A 13,726-nucleotide genomic window follows, 5' to 3' on the forward strand; every position below is an offset into this window, starting at 1 on the left:
AACACTTTTTAGTGTTGATGTATTGATGTATTGATGTATGTAGTAAATTCTATTGAATTTGAAAGGTGCATTCTAAGGATTTAGCCTATTTACTGAAAATCATTAATTATGCAAATGAGTAAAACTAAAAGCAACATTATCAAACTTTATATGTCGCATGGAATTTATTATCATTGTGTACACCAAGTTATGTTTGCAGTATGCATTCTTAAGATTTAGCCTAATTACTGAAAACCATTAATTATGCAAAATGTCACATTAATACTAAGCATTGCATCATCAAGCTACATGAGAAATGTGCACACTGGTATCATGAATGTATCTACCAAATCATACATAACTTAAAGCTAGCACTCTTCATATATAGCCTAATTACCGAAAATCATTAATTATGCAAATAGTTCATTATAATATTTATTGAATGTCTAAATCATTTCTAGCCATTACCCTACAGAACACGTACACCACATTTTGTTTGAATTGAGGCAGCCATTTTTCAGAAAATGGTCACACACACACAAACACAAACACACACACACAGACTTTTCATGACTAATTTATAGTCTTCCTTACTGAAAGGTAAACAGACAGACACACACACACACACACACACACACACACACACAGACTTTTCATGACTAATTTATAGTCCTCCTTACGGAAAGGTAAACAGACAGACACACACAAACACACACACACAGACTTTTCATGACTAATTTATAGTCCTCCTTACGGAAAGGTAAACACACACACACACACACACAGACTTTTCATGACTAATTTATAGTCCTCCTTAAGGAAAGGTAAACAGACAGACACACACACACACACACACACGCACACAGACTTTTTCATGACTAATTTATAGTCCTCCTTACGGAAAGGTAAACACACACACACACACACACAGACTTTTCATGACTAATTTATAGTCCTTACGGAAAGGTAAACAGACACACACACACACAGACTTTTCATGACTAATTTATAGTCCTTACGGAAAGGTAAACAGACACACACACACACAGACTTCATAACTAATTTATAGTCCTTACAGAAAGATAAACAGACACACACACACACACACACACGCAAACTTTTTATGACTAATTTATAGTCTTCCTTATGGAAAGGTAAAAATGACATTTTCTTTGAAAGCTAATACACTGTTAGATAATCTCCATCCTTTAAATTTAAATTAGCAGTGTAATTGATTATTTATTCATCATTTAAATACACGCCTTGTCTTTAGTTACTCCCAATATCTGTCAGGACCATAGACTAGTTTCAAGTGAACTATTTCCATGGTCCTCACCAGAACATATTCTTATTAATGATATTTTCTTTTTCTATTGTTATTATCTTATATTGCTGGTGGAAATAAATTCCATTTCATTCAACTGTGTATGTAAAGAATTCAAAATACTTTATAATTTATGTCATCGCCATTTACATTATTTTTCAAATAAAGTAACTTCCACCCATAGGAGCATAGTTACGTAATAAGCAATCGGCTAATGACAGTAAAAAGATAAAAAATTAAAAATCCTTAATGATTTATATGTCATCGCCATTTACACAATCTTTCAAATGAAGTAACCCGTAGGAGCATAATGACGTAATAAGCAATCAGCCAATGAGAGTAATGAGATAAATAATGGAGCATTATATAATTATTGTCTCAATAATCATATATTTTAATCATGGATTCATAATGTAAATTAAAAAACAAACATGATAGAATGTTTTTAAACTTTAGATGGTAACACACATTAATTCCCAAAGGTTGCAATCGCTAACAATAAATCCACTAAAACCAGATGTTTTGATTTCGCTATAAGTCGAAATATGTTATTCTCTAACTTTCATAAAACGAAAAACATCACACAAAGAGCCCCATGATATCATTCATACACGGTCTTTTTACACTATCTTACACGATTTACTTGAATTTTCTGCTGGAATTGATACAACATCCTTTTAGCAACAATACACAGCAGCGTACATTACATACATACATACATACATACATACATACATACATACATACATACATACATACATACATACATAATCAATGAATATGTGTGTGTGTGTGTGTGTGTGTGTGTGTGTGTGTGTGTGTGTGTGTGTGTGTGTGTGTGTGTGTGTGTGTGTGCTAAGCCCATAAATGTATATACAGTCCAAGGCTGGTTTTTTTCTGAGCCCTATTTGGCAATTTTGATTGCTCTATCTCTCAGAAAACAGTTACATTTTTAGAGAAGCCATGTATCGGCGGTAACATTATATGTGAATAGTGTATACATGAATTTAATGTATTTTCACTAAAACTCTCAGCTTGTGCAACGTGTGTCTGGTGTCAAAAATAGGGTCCTGGCCCCCTAGATGTTTGGTGCCAAAAATAGGGTTTTGGCCCCCTAGGTTGTAATTTGCAAACAGGCTAGGTAAACTGGTATGAAACTGGTAGCACAGGTGGTATAAACTTGCTTTATAGTGCGTTATTGAGGCGACCATTCTAACACAAAACCTAAATCTAACTACATTGTGAAATGATTTACTTTCGATATATACCTTCAATGGCATTAAGGGCAATATTCCAGTATAGTTAGTACAGCTGTCATAAAAAATGTGTTTTTGAGAAATTGTAGTAAAACATTCTCATATAATAGTCACATAATGTGTTATCAAATGAATTTCATATACAGTATGCCTGAATACTAGGTTTTAGTTTTGTTAATAGCAAGTTGTAGTTACATATGCATTTGTACACCGATTCTAGAGACGGTGTTTGATATTCAGTTATATCACCCCACCCACCCACCCACCCACCAAACATGTAAGCACATCGCTGGTGGTTTAGTTAAGCAGAACTCGTAAAACTCAACCGTATATAATGTGCATATCTAAAAATGATAAACTAGAAACATAAGTACATTGAACACTCACCGACAAATAAGGATTGTTAAAAGTAAAACATAAACCAATCACAGATCAGTAGCTGATGGCCATATACCAAAGTACTCATAAATGTGCCATAGCTCTTTACACGGGGACATATTTTAGTGGTTCAATTTTACATGACACACCCATATGTTAATATAATGTGTTATAACCCTGACGGCAGTTTACGACAAATAGCGAACTGGTTCCGATATCGAGTTATTCAGACAAAGGCAAACTGGTAAGTTACCATGAAAGTTAGAATATTCTATGTATAGGGAAAAAGAATTGCTTATAAAACATGGAATTACCTAGCTGCAAATGATGTTATTGTTTTTAAGAGAGAAATATTCGCCCGACCGATGAAAGGTAGTTATTACATTTTTCTCTAGAAATAGATTGAGTGCGAATAATGATATTACTGAATCATATAGTCCGTTGTTTTATACTAATTCGTCAAATAACATCACTCTATCACTCGTTTAATTAAACCGAGGCATGTCAGATCAAACCTTACTTTCAGTTGAGTATATTGTCTTGGGCTTGATATCTTTTTTGCAAACCAATTTCTTTCTCTATATTACGTATGTCATGTCTCCTACCCGATATACAATTGCATCTGATTTTTGTACATTCAACCTACCGAGATGACGCATGCTCCATGTTGTTAAAGTTGAGCATCGTATCTTCTCTCTAAACAGTTCAACCATTGTTGCTCAAGAGTCACTTTCCAATTTTTGCAGCTGAGATCTAGAGATTTGATATTCTTTCTTAGAGGGAAAGAAAGAGAGGAATCGACAAGTTTAGGAAAAATTTTAAGTAATTTCGTTTGTCAAGGGGGTGGGGGTGTTAATATAATAGATTGATTAAAGTGGGGTACACGAGCCATTAAACACAACAATAATTAGAATTACACTATAGAGTACAATGCAAAAATATCTTAATTATAAGCATTTTTTGTAAAAAATCAAATAGAGCATGTCAAATTCATATTACTTGTCAATGAATAATAGTCGCACCAATCACGAAAATGTTATTACTGTATTATACCACTACTTGTTGTTTGATGTACACATGTATCTAACTGTCTTTAACTGTCTACATGTACATGTCCATCGTATTTGTTAGAGTAAGTTAACATGGGATATTTACAACAAGGTGGACCTAGTCTTCAACCTTGCAATTGATATACTATAATTGTACAGATTTCTGCTATTAAGAATACTTTTATTAGTCTGTTGCAACATATAGAAAGAAGTAACACTTAAATGACTGTTTTGCATTTAAAAGTGAAAAAGGTGATAACTATTCTTATGGAAGTATTAAATATTGTGTTAGTAAAAAGAATAGCCTTAATGCAACGATATGGCAGGGTCAGTGGTATGAAATGACACAACGTGTACCATTATTATTTCGATAATGTTAGGTGGTCGGGACGCGTGGTCTCAAATAACCACATAACATATTTCATTCTATTTTAAGTTTCTAAATAATGCAAATTTAGGAGTCTAGCAATGGATAAAAACCTAACTTATTATGCTACCAACAGATTCATAAAGGCAAAATCTTTATAAATGTATATTCTTACCTTCTGAAATTCCGAGATTAATAGTGAAGTTGTGAACAGAGAATTGTGTTTTATTTTATATAAAGATGCCATACAATTAGATACGTAAATAATTGAATACACTTAAATAAAAAGGGCCACAGACTGTATTAGGAGAAAGTTACAAACATGTAAATGCACAACATGAGAAAGTACGGTTCATTTTAATTGTGGTTTTCCTATTCAACTTGAGAGTTCGAATCAAGGCTCAGACTAAGATATCGTTAAGATGGAATTCTTAGCCTGATTTCGCCCGTTTCTTTCTTTCTCCATGTCTGACCTTCTCTACTGTAATGTGTTGATTTAGCCTATCCAGTCAAATCTGTGGATGTTTTAGGCATATGCCTCGCATTGAAACAAATGAACCATCCACGCTATCAACCGGCAAGGTCATTTATCTATAAGATTTATGTTATAACGTTCGCAGGTACACATTATTTAATGTAGTAAATGCAATTTATCTTATTTAACTGTCAGAGGTAAACATCCATATATTCAAATTTGAGTCATAACATAAACAAAAATAATACCATACAAAAAATGAGGGTCATGAGAATACAAACACAAATGTATATTTTCAGACAACATTTGTCCTACCTGCACAATAAAAATAAGACACAGTTTAACACAATGTATACGTGACAGGGCTTTAAAACAGACACATACTATGGCTGGTGGACACCAGTTCTGCTTTCATCCATTTTCATGTGTATTTTCTTCATATATAACAATATTTGCCATCAATCAACTGAGAAACACTCGAGAGACATGAGGGACCTTGTTACTACGAGTCCAATACGATGCACTAAATAGTTTGTGCCATTATAAATTTTCCTTTACTAACATTGACTTATAGAAAGACAACTATGGGGTTGTTCTCGATGAAGGTTATTATTTTGGTGATCTTCGTTTACAAAATTGCTGGTATGTGAACTCTCTTACTTCTCAGGTTAGCTACTAAACAACAGGAATCTTACTAGGAAGTATCTCTACCCATTCCAAATAATATATCTATTCAAATAGACAGAGATATTTATAGATGTTTGGACTGATGGATGGACGGGTCGGTTGTGGGTGGGTGAGTGGTTGATTGATTGATTGATTGGTTGGTTGGTTGGTTGGTTGGTTGGTTGGTTGGTTGGATGGATAGATGAACAGACAGACAGGAACTGTACATACATACATACATACATACATACATACATACATACATACATACATATATACATATAGCGACAGTCAACTGATGGAATTGGAAGTGTATACAAAGCAAAACAAAATATGATGAAATCGAAAAAAGCTTACTGTATACGATGTATATGATTCTAGAACATCATATATTTACAATTCATGTATGTCTTTGCATAGATACAAACGCTGCCAAAACATGGAGGGATGATCGTCGTTGTGGAATTAAATATCTTCTACCCAGTGCTGAGCCAGCAGAATGCAACCCTGAAGGAAAATTTCCATGCTGTTCACCTGCAGATTTTTGTGGTAAAACAGCTGACCACTGTAAATGCTTTGGATGCCTAGATTATAGAGGTATTCTACCGTTTTCATAATATTAGCTGTATCTAAAAATATAACGTGTCTGCGCAGTATTTGCTATTGCCTTCTTTTAATAGATGTAACCTTTAAGTGAAATTATCCAAGAACTTTTTACAATTACTTAATTACACTATTGATATCTTAACTACAAAAACAAACCTGACATGAGTTCAGAAACATATACAAGTAAAGTTTACCTTGATAGACAAATGCTATTATCGTCATATTAATAACAGTATAGTGATGTTTGCCTCTATTATATAAGGATAACATTGACATTCATACACATTGACAAATTCATGTATATACTTAGATGTCATTCCCGTGTATTTTTTCTGCGTTCTGCCAAGGAAAATACCCATAGCCTTAGGGGGCCTTGTCACTACTCGTCTAGTGACAAGTAGTGACAAACCCTTAGGTCATGAGTATTTTCCGACTGAATGAAGAAAACAATATATTGGAGAATACCATAATCATACCAGCGAAAATAATCTCAAAGAAAATCTGGTACAATAATATGGTAATTTTGAACGTTTTGACTAATATTTCAAACAAAGCAGAACCAGTGCATGGTGTAATGAGATTTATCTATTAGAAAGAGAAGGCACATCGATCATACACAAACACAACTTTATACATGTAAACTTATTTAGTTTATTGTGTTTAATATTGTGATCATAGTGATAGTAATAGCAAGCTTTTACATTGATGTTATCCGTAGAGCCTAAAAAGTGGAGAGATGACTTTCATTGTGGAAAGAAGTACCGTTTGCCTAACGGTAAGGCAGCAGAGTGCAATCCCAGAGGAGAGTATCCATGTTGTTCAAATAACGATTGGTGTGGTAAAACACTTGCACACTGTGGATGCAAAGGCTGTATAGATTACAGAGGTATGGATATATAATAAAGTAGTACTTACACGGAAGTAAACAAACAGACAGACAGACAGACAGACAGACAGACAGACAGACAGACAGACAGACAGACAGACAGACAGACAGTCAGTCAGTCAGTCAGTCAGTCAGTCAGAGATAGAAACAAATACAAATGGGGTAGGGAATAGACAATGGTGGTGTTAGAAAATGGAAACATACAGATTTGTTTGCTGGTCAGAAGATTTTGCATCAAGTTATAGGTTATGTGACATAAATGTACCGTTCACATTGACTCCATAGTTTTTGCTTTTCCAGGCCCTGAGATGTGGAGAGACGATCTTCGTTGTGGAAAGAAATATCGCCTGCCTGATGGTAGACCAGCACAATGCAATCCCCGAGGAAAGTTCCCATGCTGTTCAGCTGATGGTTGGTGTGGTGATAAAACACCAGAGCACTGCGATTGTAAGAAATGTGTTAACTACAAAGTTTAAGGTAACCATTTTATATTGTTTGTTTTTCAATTTTTTAAATGTACAACATACTATAATAGCGATTGATGTTTAATCCAAAACTGGCAAAATGGACGAAGACAAGAGATATGCTATAGCAATGTGCTCCATCCATCTGTTCATATAAAAATGCGTGTGTTCAATGACACCCCTGTCATTAATAACTCAATATCATTGAAACATGACATGCCATAGAGAGTATGTGCACAACGTGTACGTTTGCTACTCACTAGGACGCGACTGATGGAAATATTTGCTGTAAAAAACTTCATGCTATCACTGACTCCCGTGAAGTGTCAATCACTATAGTACTCGATAATTGAAAGGCCAAATAGTAAAGTCGAATCATTTTCAAATATTTACATTTTCCATCAACAGTGTAATAATAGACTATAAGATGCGTTTTGTTCTTCAATACTAAGGTCAAAACAAATTGTTTCTGGTCGGGACATTTTGTCTTAAATGGTGGGACGATGCGATTTGTTTTAATTCTTGACAAATTTCTGCAGACTGCATGGGCTGGACAAACACGAAAACAAAAGACCGACACGAGGGTATTTAAGTGATTCGCACGTTGACCAGAAATAATTGTTTTTTGCCTAGTCAGTCTTCTATATATTGATGGTGGTTGGTAGGCGTGGCACACACCTCGTATCTTACAGACAATGTACTTGACAATATGCCAAGTGGAAGAAAAGAACTGCTAAGAAGTTTATGTCATTTTTAGTTGTTTGCTGTTTTGTAAATGATGTAAGACATTAAGGAGGTCGTTGGGTGTTACCAAACTTCCAATAAGCACCATCTCGATATAACCCACATAAACTAATTATTTTGGCCTTGTTTGTTACATGATATTTAATTTTTTTTCTTTTGTGCATTTCAGGTTCTTTGAACAAGCCATGACCTGTTAGCTTCCCTTCAATACATTAAAGTATAGTTCAGCATCATCATTATTTGAGTACACGTTTATACTATGACTAGCTTGATATTGTGATATTATACCTTATGTAATGAATCTGGAATCAATTACAAATGGTATAGATTAAGATCATTTTTTTGTCAAAATAAGTGAAATTACTAATGTTATTTTCGATGGTGAAGGATAATTGAATATTTAAGGAAATCAACAACTGACTGTGAAGGTGTAGAAACGTCGTCATGTGTATCATACGTACATCAAGATATTTTCATTTGTTAATTAAACGTTTATGATGGAGGTGTAGCTAGTTGCTAATATAGGATCTCTTATTATCGCTAGAAATTAAATAAGCATCAGAAAAAACGAGTTCGTTGTATAATATGTATTAACCCTACAATAATAGAAACTGGCTTCTCTACAATTGGTTACGTATTATATATGATGCTAAGCTTAAGCTTTTTTATACGTTGAGAGATTGTCTGATGAATTCGCCCTTAAATATTCTACATGGTATGTATGTATGTATGTATGTAATGACTAGTTAAACTTCAATATGTATATATGTGTGTTTGTTTGTATGTATGTATGTATGTATGTATGTATGTATGTATGTATGTATGTATGTATGTATGTATGTATGTATGTATGTATGTATGTATGCATGCATGCATGCATGCATGCATGCATGCATGCATGCATGCATGTATGTATGTATGTATGTATGTATGTATGTATGTATGTATGTATGTGAATGTGTGTATGTATGTATGTATGTATGTATGTATGTATGTATGTATGTATGTATGTATGAATGACTGAATGAATGAATGAATGAATGAATGAATGTATGTATGTATGTATGTATGTATGTATGTATGTATGTATGTATGTATGTATGTATGTATGTATGTATGTATGTATGTATGCATGCATGCATGCATGCATGCATGCATGTACGTACGTACGTACGTACGTAATGCATGCATGCATGCATGCATGCATGCATGCATGTATGTATGTATGTATGTATGTATGTATGTATGTGAATGTATGTATGTATGTATGTATGTATGTATGTATGTATGTATGTATGTATGAATGAATGAATGAATGAATGAATGCATGCATGCATGCATGCATGCATTCATGCATGCATGCATGCATGCATGTATGTATGTATGTATGTATGTATGCATGCATGCATGCATGCATGCATGCATGCATGCATGCATGCATGTATGTATGTATGTATGTATGTATGTATGTATGTATGTGAATGTGTGTATGTATGTATGTATGTATGTATGTATGTATGTATGTATGTATGAATGAATGAATGAATGAATGAATGAATGTATGTATGTATGTATGTATGTATGTATGTATGCATGCATGCATGTACGTACGTACGTACGTACGTACGTAATGTATGTATGCATGCATGCATGCATGCATGCATGCATGTATGTATGTATGTATGTATGTATGTATGTATGTGAATGTGTGTATGTATGTATGTATGTATGTATGTATGTATGTATGTATGTATGTATGTATGTATGAATGAATGAATGCATGCATGCATGCATGCATGCATGCATGCATGAATGAATGTATGTATGTATGTATGTATGTATGTATGTATGTATGTATGTATGTATGTATGTATGTATGTATGTATGTATGTATGTATGTATGTATGTATGTATGTATGTATGTATGTATACATGCATGCATGCATGCATGCATGTATGTATGTATGTATGTATGTATGTATGTATGTATGTATGTATGTATGTATGTGAATGTGTGTATGTATGTATGTATGTATGTATGTATGTATGTATGTATGTATGTATGTATGTATGAATGAATGAATGAATGAATGAATGTATGTATGTATGTATGTATGTATGTATGTATGTATGTATGTATGTATGTATGTATGTATGTATGTATGTATGTATGCATGCATGCATGCATGCATGCATGCATGCATGCATGCATGTATGTATGTATGTATGTATGTGAATGTGTGTATGTATGTATGTATGTATGTATGTATGTATGTATGTATGTATGTATGTATGTATGTATGTATGTATGTATGCATGCATGCATGCATGCATGCATGCATGCATGCATGTATGTATGTATGTATGTATGTATGTATGTATGTATGTATGTATGTATGTATGTATATATGTCGCCTAAGAAATCACAATTGAAATCATAAATGTTTTGTCGTACGACATTCTGACATTATCGATATTTAAGAATGTGTCAAGAACTCCATCTTTTTACTCTAAACTCAGTGTCCGATATTGTAAATAACATACCGGAACCGGAATTTGATTAAAGATAGGCCTAAAGTAAATCAGCTTCTAATGGCCTCAGAATTTTACCAAACGACTAATGACCGTAAAACGTAAATGGTTATTGCTTTGAAAGAATGTTCAAATCCAATCAACATTAGTTACTTCTTTAAGCTGAAAATAATTGGAACGCACGTGTAGAAAAATAATCATCCAATACTATATTTTGTGATTAAAGTACGCAAGACGGGCAATGTTCATATTTATTTAGCAACGTGATATCTCGGTTACCGGAGATACGGAACAGTTTCGCAGTAAACCCTCAATCTACGCCCTCAAGGTCAACATTTAAGCAGTAATTGAAGGTTCTTTCGTGAGCCTGAGAGGGCGCTGGTCACATGTGTAAATGAATCTCAAACAACAGCGTAGGCGTGGATTCCCAGAGTAAGAGCGTAGTTTGAATTACAACAACAACGCTCTATTAAAAGCAGCAAGAAATTAAAGAAAACGTATAAAAACCACTGGTAATCTGAAGAACTACGGTATCAAAGTACAGTATTAGTTTTCTAATACATCTCAAATGAGGCTTATTTTAAATTGCGACGCCGGCATTCCTCCCACCGAGATGCTAATCAGTCTAAACTGGTATCCACTCTCATATCGTTACAAATTTGATAACGTTGTTTCGTTTTTTCGTAGTCATTAGTTACAGCTGTTTGACAAATCGTGTTAATATTAGAATACAGTAACTGACTATTGAACAAAGGCAGGAGATTTGTCTAAGCAATGCTATACTTAGAAGTAGTCAAAACAGAACGACTAGAACAATGAACCCGTGTGAGTAAAGCATCGTGAGGAACTTTGGCATCATCATAGAATGCTACATGTCAGTATGTTAGTTGGAAAGGCGCCTCAAAGTCGGAAAGGCGTCACAAACACACTCGTTTATATCCGGTATAGCTGATCAACAGCAATGATAACAAAGTGACATGGATGATATGAATAACATAATATCTCTTTACATTTCGTCAAATTTCACTTACCTTAATGACTTCCTCCAAGCTATTGCTCACTGACGTCAAAACATCCATGTTTGTTGAAATTGTGTGCATTTGTGTGAGTGGTTGATGTTGTCAAGGTTAGGTCAAAAAACATTGTTAATTATGATGGTGACATTAGGCCATACTTCATAAATACACTGAAATTGGGAGCTGCTGTGGAGTTATATGAACCAGTTGCCTAGCTATACCTGACACGGGATATCATGTATGTACGATATTGTATGTATGTATGTATGTATGTATGTATGTATGTATGTATGTATGTCTGTATGTCTGTCTGTCTGTCTGTCTGTCTGTCTGTCTGTCTGTATGTATGTAGGTATGTATGTATGTAGGTATGCGTGCGTGTGTATGTATATATAAGTACACAGAAACCAATAAGAAACTGGACATGCTACATTTTAAGATAGTGAGATTGAATGAGTACAGTTTCTTGCTACATTTCGTCATTTCATCCACAGCCACCCACACAGTCAAAACATCACGTCTTTGTTAATCAATCATAAAATACTAACCAATAACACAGTCCCTCATAAAGTTAGTGTTTATTGGGGCTGTTATGTAATGTCCACATATTGTATATTGGTCAGCTCAGGATGATATTTATATGTCACTATAACAGTTGGGACTAGATGAACAACTTTCTGTGCTGATTGATAGGACTTTGACCAGACTGTGGTTAGACCACAGTTGGCATCCAGACTAGACTCAATCTTAGGGAAGTTAATGAGTAATTTTACACAGTGCTTTAGGAAATGATACATAAAAAATATTAATTTGCCTTCGACAGCTTCGAAAGTCCTCTTAATGTCTACTCATTCAATAAACCAAGTATGTAAAAACGTTAATTGGAAAAAGCTATATCTGCCAAGTTAAACATTTTCTATTAATACCCACTGCGTTTTTTGTAATTAGTGAACGTTTCACTGAATGCCAAATGTTGTCCTTAGAAAGGTATAGAAACCTGCTATAACTACTTACAATGATAGAGTGAATGTTTTGAAATCGTAATGCCTAACGTTATGTGAAAGTTTACTTTAATTCTTGACGCTGATTTTACAACTACTTTTCTTCAATTTCACACAACACAGTAAGTAATACCCAAATAAATAAATTATTCTGTCAGTTGTGTGGATATTCTCAATTTCACAGATTCTTCTTGGTCATATGTTAACTTCGAATTAGGGAGTGTCCAGATTTTACTTCCAGGAGGGGGTCGGAGGATTTTCCCCGGGAAATCATGGGAAAAATTAATGACACTCCCCCCCCCCCCCGAGAGTACTTGTTCTTTTTCCATGGCCCATACATACATTAATACACATGCACAGACACGTTTGTGTGTGTGTGTGTATGTATGTATGTATGTATGTATGTATGTATGTGTGTGTATGTATGTATGTATGTATGTATGTATGTATGTATGTATGTATGTATGTATGTGTGTGTATGTGTGTGTGTATGTATGTATGTATGTATGTATGTATGTATGTATGTGTGTGTATGTGTATGTATGTATGTATGTATGTATGTATGTATGAATGTATGTATGTATGTATGTATGTATGTGTGTGTATGTGTGTGTATGTGTGTGTATGTATGTGTGTATGTATGTATGTATGTATGTGTGTATGTGTGTGTTTGTGTGTATGTGTATGTGTTTGTGTGTATGTGTTTGTGTGTGTGTTTGTATATCATATGGCATACAATCATAATTCATTCTCGAAGAACATTTTATTAACATGATGACTTCCCTTGTGAAAAATACGTCAATAAATATTTTTACTTTTTATGACTTTTTTAAAGCTAAAATTCAAGAGTTACCCTAACATGTTACTCTAACTTCAAATACATATGATTTCCGTGTATCCAGTGTAAGTTATGATAGAAACTAACAAGATTACCATCTCCATACATAATCAAACTAATAACGATATCTTTCCTGTTATGGGAC

General features: G+C 34.0%; 1 protein-coding gene across 1 annotated transcript; it reads left to right on the forward strand.

The window, feature by feature from the left end:
- The first annotated feature begins 3,131 nt into the window (after window positions 1–3,131).
- On the forward strand, window positions 3,132–8,451 carry LOC144439645 (uncharacterized). The gene is made up of 6 exons (XM_078128879.1): window positions 3,132–3,181; window positions 5,403–5,470; window positions 5,915–6,091; window positions 6,819–6,986; window positions 7,287–7,463; window positions 8,364–8,451. Exons 2-5 carry the CDS (start codon window positions 5,413–5,415, stop codon window positions 7,460–7,462), a joined length of 579 nt encoding a protein of 192 aa, XP_077985005.1. The 5' UTR covers window positions 3,132–3,181; window positions 5,403–5,412; the 3' UTR covers window position 7,463; window positions 8,364–8,451.
- Window positions 8,452–13,726: the final 5,275 nt, after the last annotated feature.

The sequence above is a fragment of the Glandiceps talaboti genome, chromosome 9 (genome assembly GCF_964340395.1).
Source record: "Glandiceps talaboti chromosome 9, keGlaTala1.1, whole genome shotgun sequence".
Taxonomy (NCBI): domain Eukaryota; kingdom Metazoa; phylum Hemichordata; class Enteropneusta; family Spengelidae; genus Glandiceps; species Glandiceps talaboti.

Coding starts and splice junctions, on each gene's coding strand:
- LOC144439645 (XM_078128879.1), top strand. CDS start 5,413: ATGGGGTTGTTCTCGATGAAGGTTATTATTTTGGTGATCTTCGTTTAC. Junction 5,471..5,914: donor CTTCGTTTACAAAATTGCTG/GTATGTGAACTC, acceptor GTCTTTGCATAG/ATACAAACGCTGCCAAAACA. Junction 6,987..7,286: donor AGGCTGTATAGATTACAGAG/GTATGGATATAT, acceptor TTGCTTTTCCAG/GCCCTGAGATGTGGAGAGAC.